Consider the following 15,813-nt stretch of genomic DNA (forward strand, 5'->3'; position numbering starts at 1 on the left):
AGCATAAATATTTTTCGAGGGTTCGCCCGCGTCTCTCCACGCCTTGACCACCCTGCGAGCATCTTGAAACAATATTTTGCCGCGCGCCCGTCCGTCCAAACAAAGCCAACCATCCCCCGCAGCGATGGTTTCCCTTCGCGCCTCCCCCGGTTACGGTGCGCCTATTCCCGTAAACACGCTCGTCGCGAGAAGCTAGCGTTGTCGCTGCAATTATGCACGAAACACCGGCATCCCGATGATACGATTCCTTTCGACGCGACGACGCGAACGTTCTGTCGTGCGCAAGCTCGCTTCGCGAGCACCCAAGATACTATTATTTCACCGGCGTGTCATGTATTTTGTTCGAGCGTGCGAACTACACCGGCGCGACGAACGTGCTGTTTGCGGGACAGAGTTTGTTCGAATAGAACGCAGAATGGTCGGCGATGCGTGCCCAACGCGTCTGTAACAAAATTTTGGAACTGCGGACAGATTTCGGGGTTGGAAATGGTCCAGGGAATGTGGATGGATTTAAAGCTTGGAGACTGCGAAAGTGCTCCGAGACTTGCGAAATATTCTCCCGAGCGTGATGGGAGGTGCTAGGATCTGTGAAAAGAAATTCTAAGGGCTGGAGAAAATTCTAGAGCTTGCAGAAGGATTCTCGCATCCGAAGAAGCGTTTTAGCGGATAGATTCGGGGCTTGAGAAGAACTTCTTGATCCTTTGAAAACGATGCTTGGAGCTTGAAACAAATTTTTCTGGTGCTCGCGGAAATGTTCATGGTTCTTCGAAATGAATTCTAGAGCTTGCAAGTACACTGTGAAGCCTGTAGAAAAATCTAGCACCTGCGAAAAATTTCTAGGTTTTTAAAAGAACTATCGAGGAGCTTTGGTAAGATGCTGGAGCTTGCAAAGATAATTTTGGTGATCGCGGGAAGGTTCCAGGAACTTTAAAAAAAATTCTGAAGGTTCGGAAAAAATTCTAGAACTTAGGAAAACTGCTGGAGCGTGCAAAAAGATTCCGAAGCTCGTAGAAAAGTTATAGCCCCTGCGAATATTATTTAGGTTCTTCGAAAAATTCCAGGAGCTTTGGAAAGATGCTAGAGCTTGCAAAGATAATTTTGGTGATCGCGGGAAGGTTCCAGGAACTTTAAAGAAAATTCTGAAGGTTCGCAAGAAATTCTAGAACCTGAGAAAAAATGCTGCTCCTTGCAAAAAGATTCTGAAGCTTGTAGAAAAATTATAGCACCTGCGAAAATCATTCAGGTTCTTCGAAAAAATCCTGGAGCTTTGATAAGTCGCTGGAGCTTGCAAGAATAATTTTGGTGATTACAGAAAGATTCTAGGACCATTGAGAAAAAAATTCTGTAGTCGCGTAAAACTTCCGGGAACTGTGAAAAAAATAGTAGATCCTGCCGCGAAACAGAATCTCTGTGACATTAATGTACAATTTCGAGCGACTAATTTTAAGCGATCGGAATGTGTTAAACTAACGGTAAAGCATTAAACAGGCTTCCGGCGAATAAAATGTTAACTGCCGTGAGCTGTCGACGATGCTTGCCCATTAAAATCGTATACCCGACGAAAATCGAAACACGCTACACGCGTGGCTTCACGCTCTAACTCTCCGGGATAATAATCGCCGGATGCAGGAGAGAGGATGCAGACAAACCCGGTAATTCTAACCATGGAGGAGTGCATTCGGTGCTGCATAGGGTAATAGCTCGATTTCGGGATTAAGTCGGTGAATAAATGAAGGCCGACCGCGATCTGTGGAAATTGATCGAACCGATCGAATTATTTCCAGCGATCCGCTATGATTTTCCAATCAGATTTCTCTTCCCTGTCTCGTTGAAAAGGATCCTCGACAACTTTTCAGTATTAAGGAGCTTGTCTCTCTCGAGATTTCGAGCACACAAAAACGCTCCATCCGCTCAAAACAATTGTTATTCTATCCCATTGTTATTACTGCTATTATTACTACTATTATTACTGCCATTATTATTATTATTATTATTATTATTATTATTATTATTACTATTACTGTTATTATTATTACTATTATTAGTATTACTATTATTCCGTCGAATCTTTGTAGAAAATGAAAAGGTCAACCGGTCCGTTTACGCTACATAAAAAAATAAAAAACAAATCCCGACCGCAGCGCACAGAGAGGATTTTTCCATTTCTAATCCTCAATTGATTTCCTTTGACGTCATACGGTCCTCGGGGATGCCTTGCGATGGCAATCCATAGCATTCAGAGGACAAAGAGATTGTTTTTTTTTGTCCAGCTGATAACAAGATTCTAGCCGATAATAAGCTTCGGTGCCGTTTGATGCTAATTTCGGATCATTTCAGGCGCAGTTTAATTAAAGCCGGCACCGTAAGCTCGGGCCGGGGCTGTCTTTTCGCGAGTCATCCTGCATTCTATGGGTTTTTAATTAAGTCGAACGACACGGTGGCGCGCTGTTAATTAGCATCGCACGCCCCCGGACGACGCTAACCGAGGCGGACAGTTCCGATGACGGGAGTCGGGTGTTTGTAGGCTAGATAAACGGCCGAAACAAGAACAAAGAGAACATCTTCGAAAGGTCGCGTTACCGTCGCTCGAACAATTGCCAAGACGGCAAGTCTTGGACTGCGCCCGCGTGGCCGCTATCGGGTAAACACTGTTCGCGAACGCGGATTTTCATGCGGCACTAAATCCTGCCAGCCGTATCTCTGTTTTCCCTCCTCGTATTCCGGCCTCGGACCCGAAACGCCTCCGGGTTTACGCGCTTCCTCCGATCTCCGTAAACGATCCGCGCCCCGGGTATCGCGTTTCCGTTGATGCCTGGTCCCGCCACCGTTTGTCCCGCCGGATCGTCCCGAGAGTGCTAAATAAATAAGATCGCCGCCTTTTATTGCAATGGGGCCGAGTGAAACACACGCGCGGCAAATACGGGGTGTCTCAAAATTATTGTACAAGCGAGAAATTGTTATTTCGTTGAATCGATTCCTGAGGTTATTTGAAGTAACTTTTTCCTTTACGAAAATACAATGCGCGGCTTCGTTTACGAGTTATTAACGAAAAACGCTGGCCAATGAGAAGCGAGACTAACTGGCGCGAGGCGGTCCAGCCGAACTGGACTTCGACCGCTCGTTGGCTCGGCCGCCTAGCGGTCCGCCTAGCGACCGCGACCGCGGTCTCTCATTGGTCAGCGTTTTTCGTTCAATAACTCGTAAACGAAGCCGTGGATCGCATTTTCGCTAAGGAAAAAGTTGCTCCGAATGATCTCAGGAACCTCTCACTCCCCGCTTGTACAATAATTTCGGGACACCCTGTATATCGTTAATATCCGTTGGCCCGAACATCGTCTAGACGAACGATCTACCCGTAGCATCGTGTTTCCGTCGTTTCCGCTGCTTCGCCGGCGGAACGCAATTTTTTATTGCGACGTACTGTATCCAGAGAACGAGCGTATCTCTGGGGCCGGTAAATAAATCATTAATAATTGTTAGCGCGAACACCGTTCCACCGTTGCAGGAAGTTTCGCGGAGCACCGCCGACGCACGAAGTTTTCCCCGGGTATCGCGTTTCAGAACGCGGGGAACGGAATACAATAAGCTTTCTGCGAATACCGGGCGCCCGTGTAACGGCGTTTTGGGTATTTATTGTTATAGTTATTGTATTTCAGGCCGCTGACAGAACTACGAGCGGGCTCGCCCGGTTTAATAATAACGGCGACGCACGCCTGAAGCCGGTTTTAACGAGGTTCGTTAACGCGTAACAAATCCCCCGACGAGTTTTCTCGGGCGTCGGCGCGACACGTCGCGGCGGAGAAAATTTCCATTTTCCGGGTGAACGACGCGCGCTTTCGATACCGAACCGCCGCGGCAGCTTTTCCGGCAGACAAAAATCAACAGATATAATATTCCTCGCGCGCGCACTCGAGACCCCGTCTCCCCGTTCCCGAGTTACCTTTGATTGCTGATCGAGTCCGACACGCTGTCCCCGGTGGTTTCCGCTTTTCTGTAACACACAGGAGAAACGTGTTCGATTACACGGGCTGGCCCGGCATATCCCATGGATCATCCGATTCGATCGGAAATGCTTCGCGAAATTAAGGGAACTTTGGCAATATGGACAACTTCGATATTCGGTAATTACGAGTCGGTGATCATGAGTCTCGGCAAACATAACTGAGCAGATACAAGGTGGTAAATGTGTGCCTAATATTAGATGCATTTTGTTATTTGAAGTATAATTTTCGAATGGGAACACTTTTATCAAAAGTGGACGCACGTTTAGAAACCAAATTATGCATTCCTTCGCGATCTACTGGAAAAATGCTGGAAACGAATTCCGTTTCTTCGTAACGAAGGAGAAACTAAAAGTATGCAAATTAAGATATGAGAAATGGGTTCTTGATATGTGAGCCCCAGTTCGACCTTTTCTTTTTAACACTATGCCGTCCGGTGGCACCACGCTGCTGCCATGCAAAAACTATCTGTTGTATGCCGGTGGTACCACTTTGGTGCCATTTTAACAAACTGAAATAACAGAACTGAACTATATAATAATAACTGATATAACAGTAAATAATAATAACTGAACTATATTTCTTGGGTGTTAAAAGGCAGCAAACTAACTATAGCATTGTGCTTATGTAACTAAGAATTAAATACGAAAATTCTTGGATGACATATCTTAATTTTAGGAATTTATATTACCGCCATCTTCGAAATTTTTTTTTAAATCTAAGATTTCCAAGCTGTTATGCCGGCGTCAAACGAAAGAATTATATCTAAGATCTGCGGACGGCATAGTTTTGATAGAAGATTTATCGCGTTTGCCTTTTTCGCGCACACCGGGTGTGTCAAATGCTTTTATCTTCGGCATCGCGATCTTCGCGAGCCTATCGGTAACAATTTGTATGTACATTAGACCCATATGGGCCCATATTTGGGCCCATTCACCGTGCATATGTGAATAGTAAAAATTTGTGCAAAAGAAACACTCCGCGTCGCAATTTTCTTCCTAATCACTTTCATCGTTTACAATAACTCCTTGTTTCATATTAGGCAACTTTGCCCTAAGTCGGTAATTATCGACTATAAACTATCTATAAACAGTAACTATACTCGGAAACTATGTATTCTTTTGCTTAGGGTTCCAATTATTTTCCTGGAAGCATCGCGTACGCGACGAAAACCAGAAAGCGAACTTTCCGATCAACTTGACGCGACGTGCGAATCTCAGGCCACCCTGCGCCGTGCAAACGGAACTTTCTAAATTTAATTTTTAATTAAAAACGTACTTGCGCCAGTTGCTTTCTCGCGGGAATATTGCGATCGCCGCTGCCCGACGGCGGGGTCCTTCCATTCCGCCGAGAATGGGAGCACCTTGCGGAGCACGCTGCACGCCGTTTGCCGATTAAAACTATTTTCCACTAACGGAACCGCTTGTTCAATCGGCGATTGACCGGTGCCATTGTTCACCACCGCATAATCGTCCGTTCCCCATCGGCTCGCGTTTCAAAGCTGAAACGCGAGAGCCTTTGTACACGAGCCTCGCTACGAAACAAACGATCGGAAACAATTCTTTCGAGCTTCAAACGGCCGAGTGCCTGTGAATAACACTTAACTCGCGATGCGTTTCACCGAAAAATTTAGCGATTTCAACGTTGAAATCGTCGATTGAATTTCGCGCTCTGTTATACGCCGTGCTGTTCTACCGTTCGGCTGCGAATATTATGCGTTTATGACAGAAGCGAGAAAGGAATGCTCTTATATTTTATTCAACCTATTATACCTATTAAGAGAGGAAAGATTCTTTTACTTTAGTGCGTCTTAATTGATCTAGAAAGTCATTCGAACGCCATTTGTTGCTCTTTAACGTCGCCAAGACGGAATTTACTTAGACTTTTTGCCATTTTTATTGCAACGTCCGCTCGCATTAAGACGTCGATTCAATCTGTTTCTGTCAGTCGTTTTCTACAACTTCGAAGCAAAAAATGTGTAATAGATCGTTTGAACCGGCACGGTAGGTTTGACATTAATTGGCATACAGATCCACAGTCGATTTATTATCGGCAGATTGACTGCAGTCTTTGCAACCCTTTCGGCGAGAGATTCGTGACTTTAGCATTGGCTCGTGCTTGTGGAAGAAGGAATTCCGAGTGGTCTCTTTAGCTAATCCAGGTGTCTACTAACTAGCTTTTTTGCTGACAAACGTAGAAGCTTCAATTATATCTCAATGTCTGAAGTCAAAGATCTGCAATCGATTTATTATTGGCAGACCGAGTGCAGTCTTTGCAACGCTTTCGGCGAGAGATTCGTGACTTTGGCATTGGCTTGTGCTTGTGGAAGAAGGAATTCCGAGTGGTCTCTTTAGCTAATTCAGCTGTCTACTAACTAGCTTTTAGACAATTATGCCTCAATGTCTATTCGACCCTGTCGAAGTCAAGACGTAGAATCGTCGAGTCGACTGCACAATTTGTAGATATTGATTGGCCACGGCAAAGTATGTTGAAACCCCTAGAGCACTACGTCTTATCGCCTCTTATCCGCAGCGTTGCTGCAACTTTGCCGGTGCGTTTACACGGACAGCAGCCTGTTGAGGCCAAGATATTTATGGCCGAGCAGAGACATCCTTGCAGACGATGCACGACACCCTTCTTTGTCTTTTCGACGCGTCGCGCGTCTAAAAGAGACGTTCCATTATCCACGATCTTCCCCAGACCTCTCTCTCTCTCTCTCTCTCTCTCGCTCTCGTTCTCTCTTTATCCCTCTCCCTTTCTCTCTGCCGCTCGGGATCTCGCTATGCCTCGAACACACTCGAGTGATCTTATCGAACGCTTACGAGCACTCTGCCAGAGGAGTTTTACGAGTGTCGCACGGTCGGGTCAGGAGTTCGTCAAGAGGCTCGTGAGAACACTATACTACCGTATGGCCGCACCATATAATAACTTCTCCGCGAGCGAGCCAATTTTCCAGGCGGCTGCAAAACCCGAACGCGTTGTAAAACCAACGAAAGTCGGGTGCACCGAGCATGCTCGCGTTTTAATGCGACCCCTGTGTATGCACACCTGCTGACATTGAATCAGGGAACGTCGCCGCATTGTCGTTGATTTGTCGAAGCTATCAAGCTGTTCGTTTCGCTAGGAAGAACGAAACGTAAGGACACGATCTTCTTTCGTATCACGATGGAACTTTCGTCGGCGGAAGAACAAAAATTGACTTCGCTCGATGGAAGACGGAACGTTGAAAAGTATGGTTTCTCTTTGAGATCGAGTGTAATTTATTACCTTTGTTTCATTTCATTTCGTCTCGATCCTTTAATCGAACCGAGTTTTATGCGCTTGTTGTTCCATCGTGCGAACAATTCGCTCGTACGAATGCGGCAAATTCTCCGTAATTTTCCTTCAGCTTGTTGACAAAAATGGACAATCTGGGAAGAGGAGATTCGATTATCTGTGCCTTGCATCTCGTTTGGGTGTCCCAAAAATGTCTCGCAATCCGAGAAGGAAGGTTCCTGAGGTAATTTGAAATAAGTTTGTCCTTGGCGAAAATACAATCCGCGGCTTTGTTTACGAGTTATTAACGAAAAACGGTGACCAATGAGAGGTGAGATATGCTGGCGCAAGGCGGCCGAGCCAATGAGCGGAACCGGGCTTCGTGCGCTAATTGGCCCGGCCGCCAAGCGCTAGGCGAGCTCGCCTCCCATTGGTCAGCGTTTTTCCTTAATAATTCGTAAACGAAGCCACGGGTTGCATTTTCGCTGAGGAAAAAGTTACTTCAGACGTTCTCAGGAACTTCTCGTTCCCGGTTTACGAGACATTTTTGCGACAGTCTGTATAATCATTGACAATCGGCACCTATAAAAACGAGCCTCGAAGCTCGAACAATCGTATCTTCTCTTCCCAAATTCTCCATTTTCGTTTACAAGCCGAGGGAAAATATCGGCGAGAATTTACCGCACCTTTTCCCCTAATTAATTCGTGCAACGGAGGTTCTATTGTACTTGCAGCTTTTCGTTCGAATAATCGGAGAAACGAATTGTTCGGAGAAAGCGTGCCGGGTTCACGTTCGCGTTCGCGTTCCGCAACGCACCCAGGTGTTCGCATAATCGACGCAACGCTCGACGCTGGTTCAGATAATAAAAGCTCGACGATGCGAACGGACAAATGGGTTGACGTGTCGGATTTTTTGTGGCCGCGACACGGGAAATATTGCGGGACACTGTGACTGTGACATTGTTAATTTGCAAATACCACCGCATTGTCGTTGATTCATCGGAGCTATTTGTTCCGCGGAGAAGAACGAAGCGTGAAAGGAACCCGTCGATTGTTTCGTATTTATTCGAAACGAAAATGAACGACCGATGATGGTTCTCTTTGTTCGAGCCGTTTCAGGACGAAACGGTTTAAACATAACGACAGAAACGAGTTTCAAGAGGGCGGATATTTCGCAACGAACTGCATTCGTTTACCATCCCATCGGGCGAACGATTGGGCGCGCGTTTTGGCTGCGCCTCGCTGCGGCATAGAGCCGAGAGGATTACGGGCGGGCGGAATTTATAGCGTTTCATGCTCTCCGAGAGCGTTCTGGAAGTCCGGAACAACGAATTGCTGTTACGGGAAAGCACCGTGCAAAGTAATAAGCGTCGTGGATGCAAGAGAGAGGGACGAGGGTGGCGAGGAGAGACGAAGACGAAGCGAGGCGAAGCTTTGCGGCTTCGAAAACGGCGTCTCGTACCTTTCCATATTAAAGCCACGGTCTCGCAGCGAGGCGCGCGGCGTGTATCGGGTCAAGGGTGAACCTTCGTTTCAATTTGCGAACGCTGCGAGAGCTGCCTAGGCGAGAGACGACGCCTCGCGGAGCGGAATTTCCGCGGCGCGCCGATCCCGAACGTTCAACCGAACGTGAAAACAAGTTTCGGTCGCGTCTTCTCTCGCCTCGCGACAACCGTATCAGCGTTGAAAACAACGGCCGAGCCCCTGTTATCGTGTCAGTTTCGACGCTGTTTTCCGCGAGGCCACAGAGCTCTGTTTCCCGACCCAACCACCTCGTTGCCGCCGCGCGAAATCGCTCTTTTGCCGGTTACCGCTGCTTTTATTACGGCCGGTCGTTTCAAACACACACACACACACACACACACACCGGTCGCGGAAACAATCGCGTCGCGTTCTATTCGGAAATCGAAAATACAGATGCCCGCTTGTCTGCTTGTGCCCGCGTGTCGAGCGCGCGCGCGACCTCTGATCTTCCTGGTCAGGTTTTAAAGAGCTGCCCCATCGGTTGCCATCAACCGTTTATTTGGTCGTTTTGGTTGAATTTATACCACTGTTTGACACTTTTACTGCGGCGCCGTGACCTCAAAGATATCGCAAAATCGAAGTATCAATTTTTCGAACGTTTACGGATACCGATCAATTTTGGAGCACGTGGCACAGTAAATTCACCCTAATTTTCAATCGGCTTGTGGGCAAAAATTAACAATTTGGCGTGAGGTTTTTATAATTGATTGTAGAATTATCAATATATTATTATATTAATTATTATATAAATATAGTACTATATTAATTATTATATCAATATATTATATTAATTATTATATCAATATACTACTATATTAATTATTATATCAATATATTATTATATATTAATTATTATATCAATATACTACTATATATATATTAATTACTATATCAGTATATTATTATATTAATTAATATATCAATATCTTTTTTTTTTACTACATTAATTATTACATCAATATATTATTATATTAATTATCATATTAATATATTATTAATGAATAGTTATCAATTATAGAGTTTTTGTAATTATTGACAATCGGCAACTGTAAATATGTGCCGCGAAGCTCGAATATTTTTGTTTACCATTTTTGTTTAGCAAGCTGAAGAAAAATTGGGGAGGATTTGTTGTAAATGCAACGTCTGCCGCGCGCAAACACAATCTACAGTTGAAAAAGTCGGTCGTAAAGACGTCGGACGTATCTCGAACCGTTCGCAGGACTAATTGGCCAGGGAGGGGTGGGACGTCGGGGTGCAGAGACACGCGGTCGTAATGGCGCGGAACGCGGACGGAATGTCACGGACAGCCCGTAATTTTCTGGAGTGGACCATCCGCGAGGCGGGGAACCGTTCGGGGATGCGTTCCTCTTTCACTCCATTACGTCCTTAATGCCGGAATCGTTCGATAAATCGGACGATACACCGGTACCGAGCACGATCATCTGCGCGGAGGTAAGAGAGCTGATCCTTGAAACGGACCGTTGTTAAAACTTGGGGAAATAGTTCGCGAGTTTCGTTTCGCCTTCTCAAGGAAAAATTGGATCGCGGGAAAATGATGACGACCTTCGAACTTCGAGCTTCCCTTTTTAACAAATTTTAAGAAGAATCGCCTCTTGCTTAATTGCTGCTCATTATAAAATCTCAGGAGCTTGTAGAAGATTCCGGAACCTCGAAGAATAATTCTGGATCTCGCGGAGTGGTTTTAGGATCTTCGATAAAAAAAATGCGAAGAGTTGCGAGGTGATTCTAGAGCTCGCGGAAAAAGATTGTGGATTCTCTGGAAAGATTGATTCGCGCGAAAGAGATGCGGACAGCTTAAAGAAGGTTCCAGAGCTTGCAAAAATAATAATGATAATAATAATAATAAAATAAATGTACGGTTAACTCGAACGAGATGAAAGTCTCGTAAAACGCGATTTAGAGCAACACCGATCCAATTAACACGCGTTATTCGTGGTTCCTTCCCGAACCGAACGCGATCGCGAGACTATAGAATCGCTTTCGAGGATGCTGCGATCTTATTTTCGCCGATCCAAACTATCGCGCGCGAAGCTTGATATCTCGCAAATTGCGATCGCGGTGGCAGCAAATTGCATTTCGCCTGTGACAACGCTTGGCTTCAAAGTGTTCCATTTGGATTGGCTTTCAGACGTCAAACGATCGGCCCAACGGCATAAAGAGGCGGCTCGGATAGACGGCAGAGGAAAACGGAAGATCGCGCGATTGTCTCGAAGTAAATTCCGCGCTCGAGGAAACCCGGAAAGACCTCTATCCTCTAAATTCTATCCTAAGTCACTCCGGCGTGCATTATACCGCGCTATCGTCGCAGGGAAACCATATAGAAATTCTCTTTGAAGCGAGCGAGCGAGCGAGAAAGAGAGAAAGAGAGAGGGCGAGAGAGAAAGGTCAAACAGTTATCGTTGTAACGTACACAGAACGGAACTTTTCGCGGCCTTGAACCGCCGTTGTTCGACGTCTCCGTTTTATCTCGAACTCTGGTCGAAGAACTATGATCGATCGCGGCGACATTTAGCATCGCTCCGAAGCACACAGTAGCCTCGGCCGAACTGTATCACTATTGTTGTACTCTCGGAACCAGATTCGACCGCGGAAACAAAATTTTGCCGAGGTCCTCGTTCCATCGCAGCGACCCCCGTTCGAGGAAAGAAATTACGTTGCATTGAAAATCAGGGTGTTCGCCAACGGCTGTCGACGGCGTTCAAAAATTTTGCATGCGGTGTCACGGTGTTGTCGCGTCGTTGTAACGACCTTGCATTGTGTTAGCCAGGATGGGGCGGGGAAAGGAACACAGAATCGCGGCGACGGAACGCGTTAAGGGAGAGAAATGGGGTGTCAAGGCCTTAGCGAGCACGCTTACGCGACAAGGAACGTCATCAAAGTTCCCCTACGGCTGGCATCGATCAAGTCGGATGAAGATCTTCGGTCGTAACGACGCTGTTTTTTTTTTGGTCGTCATCGGAGGAAAAATCCATGGATTCTGACCCGAGCGAAACCGTGACGCGAACGTTTCGCGCGCAACGTCTAACGCAATTAGCATCCGAATGGCGAAACAGGAATGCTGTTGTCGAGTCCTTTGTCGTACGACGACAACAACAACAACAAGAACTTTCATCGAATCGAGCAACTCCGTCAGCGACCATCGATTTGCACCGGACGACTTCGTTGCGGCGCGGAAAAGTTTAATTTTCTTTTCATTTCAGCGGCGCTGGGCCGCGGTGTACAGCTTTCGAACAGTTCGTGTACTTTTTTAATAAAACCTCGACTCCCGTTAGGAACCGCCTACTCGCCTCGGGTTTCGAGAAAAACATGCACCCAGCCAAGACTCCGACGACCGTCCCCTGGAAATATAACCGACGCGAACTACCCGGTTTGACGCAGCCTTAAACGCGTCAAACAATTTCTCACCCCTTCCCTGCCGTCCCGCAGCCCCGCGATTCGCTTTCATTCGTAGCCAGCTTGTGCTTTCATTATCAACGCGACGCTCGCCCGACAGCGACTCGGGAAAAGTCGTTTAATTTTTCAGAAATATGAGGCGAGCCCGCTGCCGCATTGTTGCATCGGAGATATCGTGGCTGCTCCTGAAAAATTTCAATTTCCAGCCCGACCTTTATCGTCTCGGGCTCTCGTTTCTTCCTTTTATTTTGTGTGTAACACCGCCGAGCACCGTTGAATTTAGACACTCGCGCGTCACAGGATTACGGATTTCTATGCACTCGGAATTGTACGAATTGATCTTCGCGGACCCGTGACAGTTCGCGATCTCGTCGTTTGCACGGAGGTGGCGAATTTTTATGCACAATGACAGTCGTAAGGTTTCATTAATAAACAATCGTTAAAAATAATCGGTGTATTTTCCGTTGTATTTAGTTTATTATTTTTAGTCAAGATGTTGTTGTTCCTGATTTTTGTCTCATTGCCCATAGAATTGCCCGTCGAATCTGCCTGACCCAATTTGTACCATGAACTATGAAATGCCTTTTATGCAGGTTGTCCCATAATTACGTTAACATCCGGAAAGGGGCGATTCCTGAGGTCACTTTTTCCTTGGCGAAAATGCAATCCAAGGCTTCGTTTGCGAGTTATTAACGATAAACGCTGGCCAATTAGAGATCGTGTCCGGCTGACGCCCCGCCCTCGTGGCCACTACCACTGCGTCAGACGGCCGGCGCGTCGCAACGTTGGCCGAAAGGGCCTCCCGCCGCTTGATCTCGCCTCCCATTGGTCAGTGTTTTTCGTTAATAACTCGCGAACAAAGCCGCTGATTGTATTTTTGCTAAGGAAAAAGTTACTTCAAATGACCTCAGGAATCTCCTCTTTCCTGGTGTTAACATAATTATGGCAATACGAACCTATTAAGCAGGCAACGAAAACGCGTGTTTCGAAGACGATAAATATTAGCAGTCCGCGTGAGAATTCCAACAATTGTCTGAACTTCAACGTCTGCAACCCTCGTGGGTCGAATATCGCCATCCTCGGAGATTCGTGCGCAGAATTGTCTCGCGTTTAATCGGAGTAAGAGCCGTCGGTGCCTTCTGCATCGCGGTTGATGGATATCCCGGCTCGCTATGAAATATGCATAACGGGAATTACGGCGCGCGTTAATTAATTGCGAAACGTAACGTGTAACGAGCACTGGAAGATGTCCACTTGCGAGATCGACGTCGATCGGACTGCGCCGATATTTCGTTATCCTCGCGCCACGCCTTTCGCCGCGACGGCGAACAAACCGTGATCCCGCGCGAATTAATACCGGGAAGCGATTATTCGCTCGCGCGCAAAAACAAACAGAAAAATACTGCGCGGCGACGATTTAATTCAGCGGCGGGATACCGGGATCGGTGCGGACAACGGCGCGTGATTTTTCGAACCGGAAACACCTTTCTTTTTTGTCGTTCTATCCTCGGCAAATACCAAACCGGTGATCCCGGAACGAATCCGTTGCCGTCTCTGTTCCGTCGGTGAAAAACAATCCCATAACATCGCCGGCCAATTACGAATGCATGTATCGTGACCAACGAGCGACATAACCAGTCGACTGCGAATTACAGCTACCAACCATCCATTAATATTTCAAATTGCAAATTACGAGACCTCCGACCGCGTTTTGGAAATTCAACCCAAGCACCGTTTCAAAGTGGCCTGCTTGCCTCACCCCCCCCCCTTCTCCCGCTGTCAGTCAACGTGAGACCGTTTTATTGCAATATACGCTAATTAGTTCGCAGCTGTTTTCTCGACAGTGCTCGCCGCCTATACGCTTCGTCCTCGTCGACTTAAAACGCTTCGGCCACACCTAACGTTCAAGAATTACATTTCCGGTGTTTTGGATCATCTAGATGCATTAGATGAGACGATTAGAATATCGACGTCGAGACGAGAGAATTTTAATCCGTCTTGGAAGAACAGTATAACGCATTTATACTTGGCAGATTATTACTAGTGATCAGAGTATTTATAGTAAATTCTCCCTAATTGACGCTTAGCTAGTACACGAAACTGGACAATTTGGGAAGAGGAGATACGATTTGAGATATACAGGATGTCCCAAAATAATGGTACTTCCGGGAACTGAAGGGTTCCTGAGATCATTTGAAGCAACTTTTTCCTTAGCGAGAATGCAATCCGCGGCTTCGTTTACGAAATATTAACGAAAAACGCTGACCAATGAAAAGCGAGCTCGGCTGGCGCGTGACGGCCGAGCCAATGAGCGGAACTGGGCTTCGTGCGGGGCCGCCTCGCGCCAGTCGAGCTCGCCTCTCATTGATCACTGTTTTTCGTTAATAACTCGTTAACGATACCTCCGAGAACATTTTTGCAAAGGAAAAAGTTACTTCAAATGACCTCAGGAATCCATCATTTCCGGATTGCGAGACATTTTTGGGACACCGATTGTCGACAACTATAAACACTGTACTATTAACTACTATTAACTACTGTACTTATCTACTATCAACTAACTATTAACACTGTGTTGATTGATTCGGATACATTCTGCGGTAAAAACAGTGCAATGACTTAAAAAATAGGATCTCGCAGCTTTCAGACTCGCGTTCGACAATTTTTCGGACGCAATATCGAGCTCGTCGCCGACGTAATTTTAATTCCGTGGACCCGCGCGGTCACTGCGACGGCATAATAGAGGAGCGACGGGTGGATTCCGAAACGAGCTCGCGAATGGAAACGGTTAAGCGAGTACATATACTATTTGACGAACAGCGTAGGAAATCCATTGAGGCGTAAGAGCCATGGCTAACGCGATATGTACCTGTTTTGATCGGGGGAAACGCGACGCACTCGAGCGTCGGACGCATCGTTTGAAACTCGAGCAGCCGGGTACACGGGCTGAATATCGTTATTTCACAGGGAGCCATTCGGAATCGGCGATAAATTCACCGCCGATGGGCTGGCATAACGCGTGCCGACCGACGGGAGATTTTACTGATCGCGAGAGTCGAAAACGTAAGCGCGCCGAAAAGCCGGGAATAACGTGACGATATCACTGCGGACAAAATTCGAGGATCTGCGAAACCGTGTGCAAATTCGAGAAAAACAGTTCTGCAGATGGATAAGGGTTGGCGGAGGGGGGCGGTGAGCTGCTTTGCAAGTATAATGAAGTGTCTGGAGTCAATCGAGTGATTTCGGAGCCCTTGAGAGCGAGATTAAATCTCGCCAGAAAGGCAGCTAGGGTTCTCGAGCTACGTCTCGAATTAAAAGGAGTTGCGAGGCTTGTGAGAAATTTTCGACCTGCGAAACTGGGATTTAACTTCGAGAAGAAAGTAATTAGGACACAGAGGCACGCGATTTTGCGACAAATTCGGGCGTTGCGAAAATAGAAGTAAGACGGTGCCAGGGAAAAGACGATGGATTTAAGTACGAGACGCACGGGCTCTAGGAAAGTAATGGAGCTGGTTACTCTGTGATCACCAATTACTGTGCATTTAGTTGCTTCCGGGCATAATTAACTTCACATTGATCCAATGAGACAGTAAATTTGTCTGTTCTTTTATTTTGCTTT

The 15,813-nt window shown here is 46.5% G+C and overlaps 2 protein-coding genes across 4 annotated transcripts in view; one reads left to right on the forward strand and one right to left on the reverse strand.

Annotated features, from left to right (window-relative positions):
* The window catches only part of LOC117217963 (sex-regulated protein janus-A), a 105,596-nt gene that overhangs the window by 37,975 nt on the left and 51,808 nt on the right, over positions 1-15,813 (forward strand). The gene's annotated exons all lie outside the window — the stretch shown is intronic.
* LOC117217962 (phosrestin-2) overlaps positions 1-15,813 on the reverse strand; it is a 77,384-nt gene that overhangs the window by 36,929 nt on the left and 24,642 nt on the right. For 2 of the 3 annotated variants that reach the window (XM_033465898.2, XM_076525822.1), the window contains exon 4: positions 3,941-3,991. The exons of the other annotated variant lie outside the window; for it this stretch is intronic. In XM_033465898.2, coding sequence (XP_033321789.2) covers positions 3,941-3,991 — 51 coding nt within the window. The remainder of the gene's footprint in view (positions 1-3,940; positions 3,992-15,813) is intronic. 3 annotated transcript variants of the gene reach the window in all.

The sequence above is a fragment of the Megalopta genalis genome, chromosome 1 (genome assembly GCF_051020955.1).
Source record: "Megalopta genalis isolate 19385.01 chromosome 1, iyMegGena1_principal, whole genome shotgun sequence".
NCBI classification, from domain to species: Eukaryota; Metazoa; Arthropoda; class Insecta; order Hymenoptera; family Halictidae; genus Megalopta; species Megalopta genalis.